Source organism: Heliconius melpomene, chromosome 16 (assembly GCF_056956725.1).
Source record: "Heliconius melpomene rosina isolate 202511_hmr_F chromosome 16, ASM5695672v1, whole genome shotgun sequence".
Taxonomy (NCBI): Eukaryota; Metazoa; Arthropoda; class Insecta; order Lepidoptera; family Nymphalidae; genus Heliconius; species Heliconius melpomene.
The window spans coordinates 3,022,118-3,039,075 of NC_140404.1; the positions used below are offsets into that span (position 1 = coordinate 3,022,118).

Here is a 16,958-nt window from a genome sequence, read left to right on the forward strand (position 1 = left end):
CTACAAGGTTCTTGTTGTACAAACATCCTAGACTGTACGCGGAAATATTTCAATGAAATAGCTTTAAAAAATCTATAAGTAATGTATTTAATTTTAGCAAAATAATATAAGAGTTTTTTAATTAAAATTCAATTGCGTGGATTTCTGAATAATTTAAGCATTTTTTCCTGCTATTTACATATATGTATTGTTTGTATATATATTTGATATTTGAATTGCATTTGAATCTAGTTAAAAAGAAAAACTATTACTATTAACTATTATATATTTTAGGAAGAGTAGCTAAACATGACAAATACAATTATTACTGAATTCATGAAATAAACAATGAGCAGTAGGAAAAGATAAACGTTCGCATTTCATATAATGATACTGAGATTCCACTGGCTTAATCAAAAAAGATCCAAGATCCAAGATAATTAAGATACTTTTTCAAGGAATGTGAACTCGGAAGTGACAGTCAGTTCCCACTGCAACATCGTGTTCGTGACTATCATTAGAGTTGGCAAGTAAGTACTATCTAAGAGAAATCACTTACTTGCACTCGTAAACTCTTGAGAGCGGGGAACTTGGCAAGTCTGTCAACCTCGTCCCACGTCGCGAGACCTGTGTTGTTTAAATTTAAAAATCGCAGGTGCCTGAAAAAGATTAAAGAATTATTTGTATATAATACGTTTCTATATATGTATTTTTTTTTTAAATCGTTTTTTTTTAAATTAAATAAAGGCTATATTATGACTTTTTTTTGAAATGTGTAAGAATAAGAGTAATGTTTTTGAAGCGTATTTATGTATGTATGTCTAGTTTTTTGGTACTCCCTACAGCCTAAATCGTTTTTGACATATGAAAGGTCGTTCAAATAATACAACTAAAAAGTCAGAAATTAAATTATAAAAATAAATATCCAAATATGGTAACTCTGATATTTTTAATTTTAAAAGAATACTATATTTATTAAATTTATTATTATTTATAGGCTTAATAAGTATTTTTTAATATAAATAAATATTACGCGGCTATTTCTCTGTTGTACACGTCCGTATCACGTCAAATCATACAGGTCCAGTGGGTCAATGATAATTATGAAATAGACTTATTACACGCTGATAAATATGACATTGAAATTTAGATATACGTCATTTGTAGCTTCAATTGCTGTTTGGGTTAAAGACCAGATGATTAGTTGCATAAAAAATACAGTCGAATTGATAACCTCCTTTTCTTACAGAAGTCGGTTAAAAATAAACGAGACAGGCATTATTTAGTCTGGAGTATATTATATTATTAGAGTAATATTTAACCATTTAACTAATACAAGGTAGTACAGACCGGCTTTGGGATTTAAGATATTATATGAAATTTTATAAATGTGTGTTTTTTTTAATTAGGTCAGCCAATTTTAACATTGTCATTGAACGATTGAGCAACGAATATAGAGCAGTTCGAATTTTAACAGATAATAAAAAATAGTTTCATATTTGTTTATTTTTTTGTATAATCTATTTTCTGAATTGTAATGTACTTATAATACAGGAATTCGTAACACTCACGGAAAGGCATCATGGCATTTCTTGTTTCCATTAATATCATCGCATTTTTCACATGGATCTGGCTCTAGCGTTGCTAAGGGACAGTCGTTGACCAAAAGGGTTTCCAAATTAGGAAAAGCATAACCCAGCTTTGCAATTTCATGCCAGCTATTTATGGGATTTCCGGAAAAATGTAGCTGTTTCAGCTGTTCATGGACAGGTTCAGTAGCTTCAATGTTAAGTCTCGAACACCCTTCGCATACATCTTTTTCCACCACTTCTTTACCACTCAAATTCACATACGAATACTCATTAAGACTCAAATGCAGTTCTTCTAGAGCTGGTAGAGCCTTGAGTAGTCCAAGAACACTTGGCCAACCGACGTAAGTAGAGTTCAGTACCAGATGACTGAGACTGTCCCAGCGTGGATTCAAAGCTTGTGCGGCTTGTATTTGTGCAGAAAGTCGGTTGAAACTTAAATTAAGAAATCGGACACGAGGAGTCTGTTCTAGCACTGCAAACACCTAAAAATACAAGCAACTATAACGCTTTCGTCCTTGAAGTTACATCATTAAAACTTATAATAATTATGTGTCGTTGTGAAGTGACGTGACAAGAAAATGGTGTAATAATAACTTAATTTCATAGTTTTACATACAATTTACTATATTATTACATCTATTTACAACGACGTGGTACAATTTTCGTTAAATATACTCTTTATTTTCTAACCGTGTCTTACGTTATGTCCAACTACTCACCTCCTCCCAATCTGTCAGTTTATTATTGGCAAGATCTAGCTCCACTACATCAGCGCATTTATCAGCTAAGGCACTGGCGTCTCCCGCGCAGTCAATGTCGCAGTCATTTAGTACCAGTAACGTAGGTACACTAAGTCTGGGTGAACGTTTGGGCACGAATATAGCCACTGGCATATCATCTATAGACGGGTTGACTTCACCTTTGGCGCCATACTTGCGCTCCAGTGCTTCCAAAAGCGAGGGCATTTTTATCTGGCAACAAAGATTTATTTTGTTAGACTTTAGAATTCATAATTTGATAAATGTCAATAATTTTTTAACATTTTTTAAATAAATCTATTTAAATCTTCTCTCAACAACAACTTACACTCTATATATTTTTAATTTACTATTCATATTCAGGCAGAAAACAGATTACGAGAAACATATTAATGAAAAAGCTTTTGATCTTCCTGGGATTCAAATCAGGACCTTGAGTTTAGCAAATAGTCTTACTTGATAAAACCATCAAACTAAATAAAAATACAGTATACTATACAGAATTTGAATAGCTGTTTTGTTTATTAAATTAACATTTATTTGTATCATGATTAAATGTGCCGCAATTACTGATTGCAATCGTTTCCTTTCAAAACTATTGCAGACTGGTTGGCAATAAAAGGTTATAATGGTTAATAGGGAACACTTCTTTCCTTTCTAAGGTTGAGGTTATGAGGTACAAGGCGTTTATAAAAAGTCAATCATAGACAAAGGTCAGGGTTATTCCTAAAAGGCAGTTAAGTCTGTTGTTTCGTTGGTTTGGTAGTGAATGAGTCCATTGTCTAAATTACGGATTTTTACGTCTTTGGTAAATGAGTGTATATCAATTTACTAGTGGGTACGCTTCAGGTACGATCAGTATTTTAAATATGACAGATATTTTAATAAGAATTTATAATTGACTAGTTGAACTATACGAATATATATTAAATATATTTATGAAATTATTTTCAGTTTTCAAAAGAGAGATGCGTTAAGCAAGCTCGTTTTGGGTGACGTTTTCTAACAACAAAGTTAGCAAATCGTTGCTTAGCAACGGTCGCAAAGCGACGGCTGTTATTAACATGGCGGAATAAATTGCACGTCAAATTAATAAGTATTTTAATGTATTGGTATATATCGAAAATATTACAAATATGAGAAAAAAAAAGTAACCTATGTTCATCCCGGGACCCTCAAGTATCTCTATGTGAGTATTTTATCACAATTAAATTAGCGGTTTGGCCCTGATTGCGTAAAAGACAGACAGACAGAGTTACTTTCGAATTTATAACATAGGTATGGATATCACTATAAACATATTGAAATAAATCACACCTACAGGCTATACTGCACATCAGCTATAGAAGCAAGAAATAAATTATAATCCAATAACTATAAATTTGCTATTAGATGATACGCAATATATCTACTTATTATTCATACTTATCATTATCTACAATGATGCATTTAATACTTTAATGATACTTAAATAGATTTGCATAACGTGAGAAGATAACAATTGCATATAATGTACAAGATTATTTATGCACTTTACTACATATTTACATTATGATAAAAAAACAGGCGCAGTGGAACACCATGTGAATGTAAACAGTGTGGTTGGGGGTTTGATTACGAATCAGGAAAGGAAAGTCAAGAACAGAGGATCTGCAGGATAAGAATTAAGAACACAGTAACACCAGGTTCTCTCTGCCTATCGTGTTATAAGCTGGAAACCTCTCACTCATTAACATGAGTGAAAAGTATAAATAGAGAAAACAAGCGTACGTTGATAACAGTATCCTACCAATTTATCACACTGCGACACTTCAATTAATAATTTATCTGATGATGACCAGGCTATCTGACTCGCAGTTTTCAACAGAGTGAAATCGGAAGCGGGTTTTCAATTAAAACTAATTAATATTGCATTTTAGTTAAAATTAATGTATAAATTGTTGGAAATTTTTAATGACATTATTATTAATGGTAATGTTCAATTTTAAACTGTAATTAGACGATTCTTAACGACTCACTGATTGCAATTTAACATTCTTTAAGTTATACATATTTCAGGGATAGATATATTATGAGTTAACTAATTAATGAACTATTGTAATTAGTTTTAAAATTAATATTTTAAAGTCAGAGGCCAGTCATGGCGAAGGGGGTACAAGTGACTGTAAACGCTAAAAGTTGTGGATCAATTGACAATTCCCACTTAATCAAATCTTAATTGGTATTTATTGGGTTACGTAGAATAAAATCGAAAAAAAATATAATTAAGAACTTTTATTTGTAGTTCATACAAAATGATTATTTTTAAACAAAACTCAATTAATGTTATTAATAATAAACAATATGATAGAAGGATTTTATTATAGAGAAAGTGTTAAGGTCGTGTCTGAAATCAAGGTTGCTATACCTGTTTAATTAACCACTCGGCTATTTGCGGTTTGTACTTGATAATATAATAAAAGTGACCTTTTAATTGTTATGTTTCAATTTATATACTAAATATATTTTTAAAACAATCGACATTTTGCGTAAATAAAAGATTTGAATTAAAATCAGATCCACGCTGTACCCCGCACTCGGCAGGGGAGACAGAGGGAACCTAGTGTTAACACACTCTACTCCCCATTTCCCGCCGAATTCTGGAGGCATTGCGTATTGAGTAGCGGAACTCAGCGCCGCTCGTCACCAGAGCGAAGAAATGAAATTATTAAGTTAAATAAATATTTCACTTCCTCGAGTGGAGACCGCATCGACTACCACAATTTACAGTCACGCCCTTGTGCCTCTGCCCCACGACTGGCCTCCATGAGTTTTTGAAACACTATTTCAATTATATAATAACGTTTAATTGACCAAACTTTTAGTAAGTAATGCAAGCAATAAAACGTTTATTCAAAAAAAAACTATTTTGCATTCAAAAAGTTTAATTTAATCATTTAATAAAAGACAACCAAGCAAAGCCTCTAGCAAGTCGTAAAAAATAATAATTTCTAAGCAGATGCTCGTCTCAGAAATGTTAAGGCGATGATAAAGAATTCAATTAGTTGGTTCGGCGCGGACTAGACAATAGAGTCGGTTTATACTTTAGAGATAATAATCCTATTATACGTGTAGACCTTGACATGCAATTTCTGTGTGCAAATTAGATTTAAAATCATATGTTAGAATATATATTAATATAATTATAATATATAATAAATAAAGCATAGTATCGTTTTTTTCTCACGCTGTTTTCTGTAGATAGTACATAGACATAGGGAACCTAGTGTTAAGATACACCAATCCCCACTTTTCGTTGCTGCGCTTTACCTCGATACAAGAGCAAGAAAAAAGAAAATAATAAAAATTTCATTTCGTAGAGTGAAAATCGAACCCACAACCAGTCGCGACTGGCCTCAAATATACCTATATTTATTAATATAAATACGTGTTATGTATATAAATATGCAAATTCATATACTTTTACAAAAAAATATATATATTAATGTATGAGTAATTATTAAAATGTCTCTATCTATTCTTATTTAAAAAAAAAACTGTAATTCTAATCATAAATAAAAACTATATTATGGTAAAACATGATATAATCAATTAGGTCATATTAAACCATTCATTCATATTAATTCATTCATTACCTACAACTAACGCATCTGGTATATGCACTTTGAACTTACATTAAGCCTGGAAGATATTAATTATTAAAAAGGTACTCGACCATGAAAATGCTAATGTTGTATTTAAGGATATAGATATATGCATGTATAATAAATGTTAAATATTTCTAATAAAATCTAATTTGAGGTAACTTGAGTAAATAAGGCAATGTCCCTGCAAATTGGGCGAAAATTGGGGAACAGATTAACTTAAAATTAAGGTTTCTCTGTCTACTGCCTCTACTATGCGGGAAAAAGCTGTATTTTCCTTAAATAGTTAAAAAAAACCTAAAATAAACGTAATGGAAATACAAACATAATAGTCAACTCTATACTACAGCTGTCTGTATAACAAAAAAAATAGTGCTAGTGCCTACATAGAGAGGAAATGGCACCTTTTTGAGACTCAAAGGAAAAGTCACCGACTTTGCTGAATAGTGCTCTTAGCGAGATGTCGCATGGACGGTGGAGGGATATAGAACTGGAAATAAATATTTTGTTTTGCATTCGCTTGACAAGTTATTGTACTTACTGTATTGAAAAACAAACAACGAGGGAATCTTTTAATTAGAATTATTGTATAATGTACTTACTGTATTGAAAAACAAACAACAAGGGAATCTTTTAATTAGAATTATTGTATAATGAGGTAAAAAATCAGCTTCACGCTGTATCTCGCACACAGCAGGGTAGGCAGAGGAAGTGTTAAAACACTCCGTTTTCCACTTTCTGCCAAATTCTGTTGAGTGACGGAAGTTAACCCTGCGCTTATGCTATATGCGGGATACATATCATAATTATTAAATATAAGTGCCTATTTTTAATAAAACATGATTAGATGAAAAAATATACATATACAGATTTTTTTTATGAATATTATGTGTATCTGTGACATATACAAAGTTAAATTTATGGATGTAATATTTTAATTTTTTTAGCACGGATGACACATGCCCACGCCTCTTGTTCCATAAAAGATATAATGATAAGTATACTTTTAGGTATAATCTTATCTTTGACTGCGTCGTAGTCTCGACAATAGTTTTCAACAAAAAATTTCAATGCCACTTTAATATCAATTAAATAAATATAAGAGAATAAGAAATTTATTTAATATTTATTTAGCATTAAAAAATATATATTAGTCATATTATTATACGTACTAAGACTTTGAAAGCTGACCTCAATTCGTTATTTAGTTAACGCAATATCTTATTAAAGTTTTACAATATATCTCACGCTGTAGAGAACTTTACGGATAATTAAGTTTCATTCACGAGAATGTTACGTCTAGAAGTTGTTAATATACTTTAGTAAATATAAAAGGATAGATCATAAGAATTTAATAAACAACATTATTTTCATATCATAGAATTAATTTTTAACTAAAACTATTTTTTAAATTGTAAGTATACGATATACGAATGACTCTCTAAAAGATAGTAAACTAAAATATTTCTTCTGATACTATTTTTCATCTCATTTTAAGATATGGTAGAATTTAAGTAAAATCACGTCAGCCGCACCCCGACGCGACGGCGGAGGGCGGAGGGCGGCGAACCTCTCCGTCTCGACCTTTGTTCTGCGCTCTTGCTCTTTAATAATTCGATTATGGATATCGTCGTCAAATATTAATTAACTTTGATGATAGGCTTGTTAGCTGTCTGAAATAATTTTTCCTATTATAATATGGATTTTAGTCCGTATGATGAGTACGAAATTTCTTCGCCATATTTAATCTTCTATATGTAAATTATAAGTTATGATTTGGAACCATAACAACATCATTTTACAGATTTTTCTTTGACATTTAATTGACGAAGAACTAAGAATATCCATACAATAGATCGCCTTTAATACGCGTTGCCATAGCAACGTTGAAGAGTTTGTTGGGTTTAACGCTCCAAGCTCAGGAACTACAGGAACTACTAATGAAAAATTGCGTCTTCTGGATAGTTTATATATCGAGGTAGGGTGGTAACTGGTCTATACCAGCTAGCTATATTATCATTAGGAGAGAAGAAACAAAGAAAAATGTTGCAAAAATGGGAGAATTTCAGGGCTTCCGAGATCTTCATACACAAGTCTTAATTAGTGCCATAATTAGTGCAAAGGTAGTACTATATAAACAGAGGCTGGAAATACATAGAATTTAAATATTTAGTTGCTATGTAACAAACAAACTATATAATTACGTTAGTGATTTTAAAATCACAATACGTTGCTAATAAAGTACAATCAAAACGGGCTTAGCTAAGAACAACAAAAAAAAAAAAAACAAAAACCCGTTTGCCCAACACAAACAAACACTAATCGCACGTGCTTAGCTGTGACGACGCGTGACAAAATCGTCCTATCGTCCTTCACTACAGCTATTAAAAAACTGTTTGCGAACTATTGCGATAAACATATAATAACTGCGCAGCGAAATACAACTAAATATTAATATAGGCTTATTGTGTTCGTATATGTTTTTCTTGTGTCAAATTAGAAGACGTACCTACCTAGCCCGTATTTTTAAATTGCTCTCAAATCTGAAATCGATCTTCATACCATTTTCATTCATAGATATATTATAATTCATGAATGAAAACAGTATCTCAAGATCGATCTCAGAGTTGAGAGCAGTGAAAATCGTAATCAAGTTTCTATGTAGGTGAAATAAAGTAATAAACTTAGTCGATTATTGCTAAGTACACTACTAGTATTAAAATTGTTTTTATTTTCAATTATACGTATAGGAAAAGCAGTACGACAAAAAAAAAGTATCTACACTTAGTTAAGTAAATAAATAATTCACTAAGAAAAGAAGTATAATTTATGTAACTATAATTTTCTAGATTATCGAGTCCCTAACAAAATGTACGTCTAACAAAACATAACAGGCTTAGAAAATGCCAAGCTTCTTAATATATATAAACGTCAATATCAAAAGTATGCTTAGTTGGAAAGTAAACAAATTTAGCATTTTATTTCTTTTCAAAGGCTGGAAACTTTTAAGCGTGGTCGGAAATTTCAACAAAGTTGGGTAAAGCGATAGGAACGAGACCGCAGTAATAAAACAAATGGAAAGTACTTACTCAGTTAAATAAATGTTTTAATTTTATATACTTACATTAAATTTATAGTTAAAACTTTTTTATTTATAGTTAAAATTTTATCACAATTAAATTAGCGGTTTGGCCCTGATTGCGTAAAAGACAGACAGACAGAGTTACTTTCGAATTTATAACATAGGTATGGATATCACTATAAACATATTGAAATAAATCACACCTACAGGCTATACTGCACATCAGCTATAGAAGCAAGAAATAAATTATAATCCAATAACTATAAATTTGCTATTAGATGATACGCAATATATCTACTTATTATTCATACTTATCATTATCTACAATGATGCATTTAATACTTTAATGATACTTAAATAGATTTGCATAACGTGAGAAGATAACAATTGCATATAATGTACAAGATTATTTATGCACTTTACTACATATTTACATTATGATAAAAAAACAGGCGCAGTGGAACACCATGTGAATGTAAACAGTGTGGTTGGGGGTTTGATTACGAATCAGGAAAGGAAAGTCAAGAACAGAGGATCTGCAGGATAAGAATTAAGAACACAGTAACACCAGGTTCTCTCTGCCTATCGTGTTATAAGCTGGAAACCTCTCACTCATTAACATGAGTGAAAAGTATAAATAGAGAAAACAAGCGTACGTTGATAACAGTATCCTACCAATTTATCACACTGCGACACTTCAATTAATAATTTATCTGATGATGACCAGGCTATCTGACTCGCAGTTTTCAACAGAGTGAAATCGGAAGCGGGTTTTCAATTAAAACTAATTAATATTGCATTTTAGTTAAAATTAATGTATAAATTGTTGGAAATTTTTAATGACATTATTATTAATGGTAATGTTCAATTTTAAACTGTAATTAGACGATTCTTAACGACTCACTGATTGCAATTTAACATTCTTTAAGTTATACATATTTCAGGGATAGATATATTATGAGTTAACTAATTAATGAACTATTGTAATTAGTTTTAAAATTAATATTTTAAAGTCAGAGGCCAGTCATGGCGAAGGGGGTACAAGTGACTGTAAACGCTAAAAGTTGTGGATCAATTGACAATTCCCACTTAATCAAATCTTAATTGGTATTTATTGGGTTACGTAGAATAAAATCGAAAAAAAATATAATTAAGAACTTTTATTTGTAGTTCATACAAAATGATTATTTTTAAACAAAACTCAATTAATGTTATTAATAATAAACAATATGATAGAAGGATTTTATTATAGAGAAAGTGTTAAGGTCGTGTCTGAAATCAAGGTTGCTATACCTGTTTAATTAACCACTCGGCTATTTGCGGTTTGTACTTGATAATATAATAAAAGTGACCTTTTAATTGTTATGTTTCAATTTATATACTAAATATATTTTTAAAACAATCGACATTTTGCGTAAATAAAAGATTTGAATTAAAATCAGATCCACGCTGTACCCCGCACTCGGCAGGGGAGACAGAGGGAACCTAGTGTTAACACACTCTACTCCCCATTTCCCGCCGAATTCTGGAGGCATTGCGTATTGAGTAGCGGAACTCAGCGCCGCTCGTCACCAGAGCGAAGAAATGAAATTATTAAGTTAAATAAATATTTCACTTCCTCGAGTGGAGACCGCATCGACTACCACAATTTACAGTCACGCCCTTGTGCCTCTGCCCCACGACTGGCCTCCATGAGTTTTTGAAACACTATTTCAATTATATAATAACGTTTAATTGACCAAACTTTTAGTAAGTAATGCAAGCAATAAAACGTTTATTCAAAAAAAAACTATTTTGCATCCAAAAAGTTTAATTTAATCATTTAATAAAAGACAACCAAGCAAAGCCTCTAGCAAGTCGTAAAAAATAATAATTTCTAAGCAGATGCTCGTCTCAGAAATGTTAAGGCGATGATAAAGAATTCAATTAGTTGGTTCGGCGCGGACTAGACAATAGAGTCGGTTTATACTTTAGAGATAATAATCCTATTATACGTGTAGACCTTGACATGCAATTTCTGTGTGCAAATTAGATTTAAAATCATATGTTAGAATATATATTAATATAATTATAATATATAATAAATAAAGCATAGTATCGTTTTTTTCTCACGCTGTTTTCTGTAGATAGTACATAGACATAGGGAACCTAGTGTTAAGATACACCAATCCCCACTTTTCGTTGCTGCGCTTTACCTCGATACAAGAGCAAGAAAAAAGAAAATAATAAAAATTTCATTTCGTAGAGTGAAAATCGAACCCACAACCAGTCGCGACTGGCCTCAAATATACCTATATTTATTAATATAAATACGTGTTATGTATATAAATATGCAAATTCATATACTTTTACAAAAAAATATATATATTAATGTATGAGTAATTATTAAAATGTCTCTATCTATTCTTATTTAAAAAAAAAACTGTAATTCTAATCATAAATAAAAACTATATTATGGTAAAACATGATATAATCAATTAGGTCATATTAAACCATTCATTCATATTAATTCATTCATTACCTACAACTAACGCATCTGGTATATGCACTTTGAACTTACATTAAGCCTGGAAGATATTAATTATTAAAAAGGTACTCGACCATGAAAATGCTAATGTTGTATTTAAGGATATAGATATATGCATGTATAATAAATGTTAAATATTTCTAATAAAATCTAATTTGAGGTAACTTGAGTAAATAAGGCAATGTCCCTGCAAATTGGGCGAAAATTGGGGAACAGATTAACTTAAAATTAAGGTTTCTCTGTCTACTGCCTCTACTATGCGGGAAAAAGCTGTATTTTCCTTAAATAGTTAAAAAAAACCTAAAATAAACGTAATGGAAATACAAACATAATAGTCAACTCTATACTACAGCTGTCTGTATAACAAAAAAAATAGTGCTAGTGCCTACATAGAGAGGAAATGGCACCTTTTTGAGACTCAAAGGAAAAGTCACCGACTTTGCTGAATAGTGCTCTTAGCGAGATGTCGCATGGACGGTGGAGGGATATAGAACTGGAAATAAATATTTTGTTTTGCATTCGCTTGACAAGTTATTGTACTTACTGTATTGAAAAACAAACAACGAGGGAATCTTTTAATTAGAATTATTGTATAATGTACTTACTGTATTGAAAAACAAACAACAAGGGAATCTTTTAATTAGAATTATTGTATAATGAGGTAAAAAATCAGCTTCACGCTGTATCTCGCACACAGCAGGGTAGGCAGAGGAAGTGTTAAAACACTCCGTTTTCCACTTTCTGCCAAATTCTGTTGAGTGACGGAAGTTAACCCTGCGCTTATGCTATATGCGGGATACATATCATAATTATTAAATATAAGTGCCTATTTTTAATAAAACATGATTAGATGAAAAAATATACATATACAGATTTTTTTTATGAATATTATGTGTATCTGTGACATATACAAAGTTAAATTTATGGATGTAATATTTTAATTTTTTTAGCACGGATGACACATGCCCACGCCTCTTGTTCCATAAAAGATATAATGATAAGTATACTTTTAGGTATAATCTTATCTTTGACTGCGTCGTAGTCTCGACAATAGTTTTCAACAAAAAATTTCAATGCCACTTTAATATCAATTAAATAAATATAAGAGAATAAGAAATTTATTTAATATTTATTTAGCATTAAAAAATATATATTAGTCATATTATTATACGTACTAAGACTTTGAAAGCTGACCTCAATTCGTTATTTAGTTAACGCAATATCTTATTAAAGTTTTACAATATATCTCACGCTGTAGAGAACTTTACGGATAATTAAGTTTCATTCACGAGAATGTTACGTCTAGAAGTTGTTAATATACTTTAGTAAATATAAAAGGATAGATCATAAGAATTTAATAAACAACATTATTTTCATATCATAGAATTAATTTTTAACTAAAACTATTTTTTAAATTGTAAGTATACGATATACGAATGACTCTCTAAAAGATAGTAAACTAAAATATTTCTTCTGATACTATTTTTCATCTCATTTTAAGATATGGTAGAATTTAAGTAAAATCACGTCAGCCGCACCCCGACGCGACGGCGGAGGGCGGAGGGCGGCGAACCTCTCCGTCTCGACCTTTGTTCTGCGCTCTTGCTCTTTAATAATTCGATTATGGATATCGTCGTCAAATATTAATTAACTTTGATGATAGGCTTGTTAGCTGTCTGAAATAATTTTTCCTATTATAATATGGATTTTAGTCCGTATGATGAGTACGAAATTTCTTCGCCATATTTAATCTTCTATATGTAAATTATAAGTTATGATTTGGAACCATAACAACATCATTTTACAGATTTTTCTTTGACATTTAATTGACGAAGAACTAAGAATATCCATACAATAGATCGCCTTTAATACGCGTTGCCATAGCAACGTTGAAGAGTTTGTTGGGTTTAACGCTCCAAGCTCAGGAACTACAGGAACTACTAATGAAAAATTGCGTCTTCTGGATAGTTTATATATCGAGGTAGGGTGGTAACTGGTCTATACCAGCTAGCTATATTATCATTAGGAGAGAAGAAACAAAGAAAAATGTTGCAAAAATGGGAGAATTTCAGGGCTTCCGAGATCTTCATACACAAGTCTTAATTAGTGCCATAATTAGTGCAAAGGTAGTACTATATAAACAGAGGCTGGAAATACATAGAATTTAAATATTTAGTTGCTATGTAACAAACAAACTATATAATTACGTTAGTGATTTTAAAATCACAATACGTTGCTAATAAAGTACAATCAAAACGGGCTTAGCTAAGAACAACAAAAAAAAAAAAAACAAAAACCCGTTTGCCCAACACAAACAAACACTAATCGCACGTGCTTAGCTGTGACGACGCGTGACAAAATCGTCCTATCGTCCTTCACTACAGCTATTAAAAAACTGTTTGCGAACTATTGCGATAAACATATAATAACTGCGCAGCGAAATACAACTAAATATTAATATAGGCTTATTGTGTTCGTATATGTTTTTCTTGTGTCAAATTAGAAGACGTACCTACCTAGCCCGTATTTTTAAATTGCTCTCAAATCTGAAATCGATCTTCATACCATTTTCATTCATAGATATATTATAATTCATGAATGAAAACAGTATCTCAAGATCGATCTCAGAGTTGAGAGCAGTGAAAATCGTAATCAAGTTTCTATGTAGGTGAAATAAAGTAATAAACTTAGTCGATTATTGCTAAGTACACTACTAGTATTAAAATTGTTTTTATTTTCAATTATACGTATAGGAAAAGCAGTACGACAAAAAAAAAGTATCTACACTTAGTTAAGTAAATAAATAATTCACTAAGAAAAGAAGTATAATTTATGTAACTATAATTTTCTAGATTATCGAGTCCCTAACAAAATGTACGTCTAACAAAACATAACAGGCTTAGAAAATGCCAAGCTTCTATAATATATATAAACGTCAATATCAAAAGTATGCTTAGTTGGAAAGTAAACAAATTTAGCATTTTATTTCTTTTCAAAGGCTGGAAACTTTTAAGCGTGGTCGGAAATTTCAACAAAGTTGGGTAAAGCGATAGGAACGAGACCGCAGTAATAAAACAAATGGAAAGTACTTACTCAGTTAAATAAATGTTTTAATTTTATATACTTACATTAAATTTATAGTTAAAACAAGTATCTATCTATAATAATCTATACATAATAAAGTGCATAAGCCACAGCAATCTTTTATAATAATTATTTATGAAAGATAAATTGCTCCCTTATGCAATGTGATTCATAATTTATTTTCATATAATAATATTGTATATTATTAAATAGACAGTTAGATAGTTTAAATATGTAAGCGCGAATATGTCTAATCTAAAACGACAAAGGGAACCTGGGAACCTAGCGATAAGTCACTCACTCCATTTCCCATTAAGACACTTCTATTTTCCAATGTCCACCGAATTCTTAAGCCATTTCATGTTGAGTGGGAAAGCTCAGTGCCTCGCTTTGCCGTGTTACCTACCAGAACGAGGAAAATGTAAATATTAAATAATTCATTTCCTCGAGTAGGAATCAAATCCATGACCTGTCGACCGACTGTATACACACTTATGTCTAAGCACCACGACTGTCTTCAACAATACTGTTTAAAAGTAAAAACAAAAAATCCAAACAATATGGACATCCTACAGGTTCCCTTAGCAAATAATATATAGTAAATGCTGTCTCGGTAATAGTAAATCTAGAGACATTAAAAATAAATTGACATTCTAATTACAAACCGCGAAACCTAAGATTATCTGTAAAACAATGAGATCACAACGATTAACTATTGAGCGGCTGTGGTAAACCGTGTTTCGCTCGAAACTATACCTCGGCAAGGACGGCTCTCTATTTCTGAACAAGTATTATGAAATGAGCGGGATTTTACGCTTCGCGCGTCAAAATCGAAATGTTACATTAAATTTTGGCTAATCTTTGTTTTAGTAATAAATAAAAAAAACAAAATGTACTTTTTAATTTGTTTAGGGAAGTGGATAACTAGGTCACGGTCGAAATCGATACAGCTTGACAAGCTTTATTGCAACTTCTATTTGTATAGGTGCACAATTGAAATGTATGAAAAAAGTATTTTGAACTTTGAAGAAATTATATAATTTTGAAGATTTTGTATTTAAAAAAATATTTTTAAGTGATATGTTTTCTGGCCCTTTAATAGTTTAAAAAATTAAGGCTAACTTGTTTATCTATATATATAAAATCGAAAGGTCACTCACTCATCACGAAATCTCAGAAACTACATGTGCTAGGAACCTCAAATTTTGCATAGGAGTTACTTATAGGTCGTAGGTGCTCGCTAAGACGGGAATTTGCAATATTCGACTTCTAAGGGGTTGTTTTTGGGGTCGAAAGTTTATATGAAACTTCGTTACTACAAATGCTAGGCGTCTCAAATTTTGCATGGACGTCACTTATAGGACGTAGGTACTAATGGAGACAGAAATTAATAATAACGTAGTTCACGCGGGTGAAACCGCGAGCGGGCCGCTAGTACATACATATGTACATGAGACAAAAGGTAGCGCTATCTTAGATATTACGCATCGCAATATAATGTAATTCTAAGGAAAACACGTTTTAAAACATATTTTATTGTTTCCAATTTAGAATACAACATAATGTTCTAAATTCAAAATAGCAAAAAAAAAAATGTTAACAGCCTACATTTTTATTAATGAATGAAAAAATTTTATTAATGAGAAATCATTTACCTACTCTACAAGTTGTCAAAAAAGGAAATTGTATAAAAAAAATCATACCTACTAAGTTTTTATTACTTTTAAGGAATACAAAAATGTTATAACATTTTTTTAAATAGTTATGTAGTAATTACACTGACGCTATACTATCAAATATTATTTTAAAATTAATCAAGACTAAAATTAATAGAGAAAAAAAAGGAAAAGATGTACTTACAGTTTCTTTTACCGCCGCTGCTTATTCATTTATATACTAAATTTCCAGTTATGAATTTAAAAAAATATACTATTTACAAAATTGCATAACAATGCAAATAAACAACGTTTGTGGTAAATATTATAAACAGAAACCAGAGCACTTGTAAACAAAGGATATCGCACTATTATTTAGCAAATACTGTTCAAATATTGGCAAAAAAACTTGAATCGTGGTCACTTATCACAAACAAAAAAATTAAAACCAATTAATTTATAACATCAGCTGTTTACATTTTCATTAAGATTCGTCTTAAGGATTTTCCATACGTTCCTCTAAACGCTCTGAAATGTGACAAGAGAATGTTTACATCAATACATGTCCCCGTGAATTGCACAGACGCGGGACGCCAGCAATACCAGTTTTCACGCACACACTAGCTAGCCATATTGT

At 31.0% G+C, this 16,958-nt stretch overlaps 1 protein-coding gene across 4 annotated transcripts in view; it reads right to left on the bottom strand.

The window, feature by feature from the left end:
- LOC146530695 (tubulin-specific chaperone cofactor E-like protein) overlaps positions 1–16,933 on the bottom strand; it is a 34,165-nt gene extending 17,232 nt beyond the window's left edge. For 2 of the 4 annotated variants that reach the window (XM_085199126.1, XM_085199123.1), the window contains exons 1-4: positions 16,523–16,933; positions 2,291–2,542; positions 1,551–2,053; positions 539–638 (exon numbers count right to left, since the gene is read on the bottom strand). In XM_085199126.1, coding sequence (XP_085055252.1) covers positions 539–638; positions 1,551–2,053; positions 2,291–2,536 — 849 coding nt within the window. In that variant the 5' untranslated portion in view covers positions 2,537–2,542; positions 16,523–16,933. The remainder of the gene's footprint in view (positions 1–538; positions 639–1,550; positions 2,054–2,290; positions 2,543–16,522) is intronic. The other 2 variants (XM_085199124.1, XM_085199122.1) reach the window with 1 other exon arrangement.
- Positions 16,934–16,958: the final 25 nt, after the last annotated feature.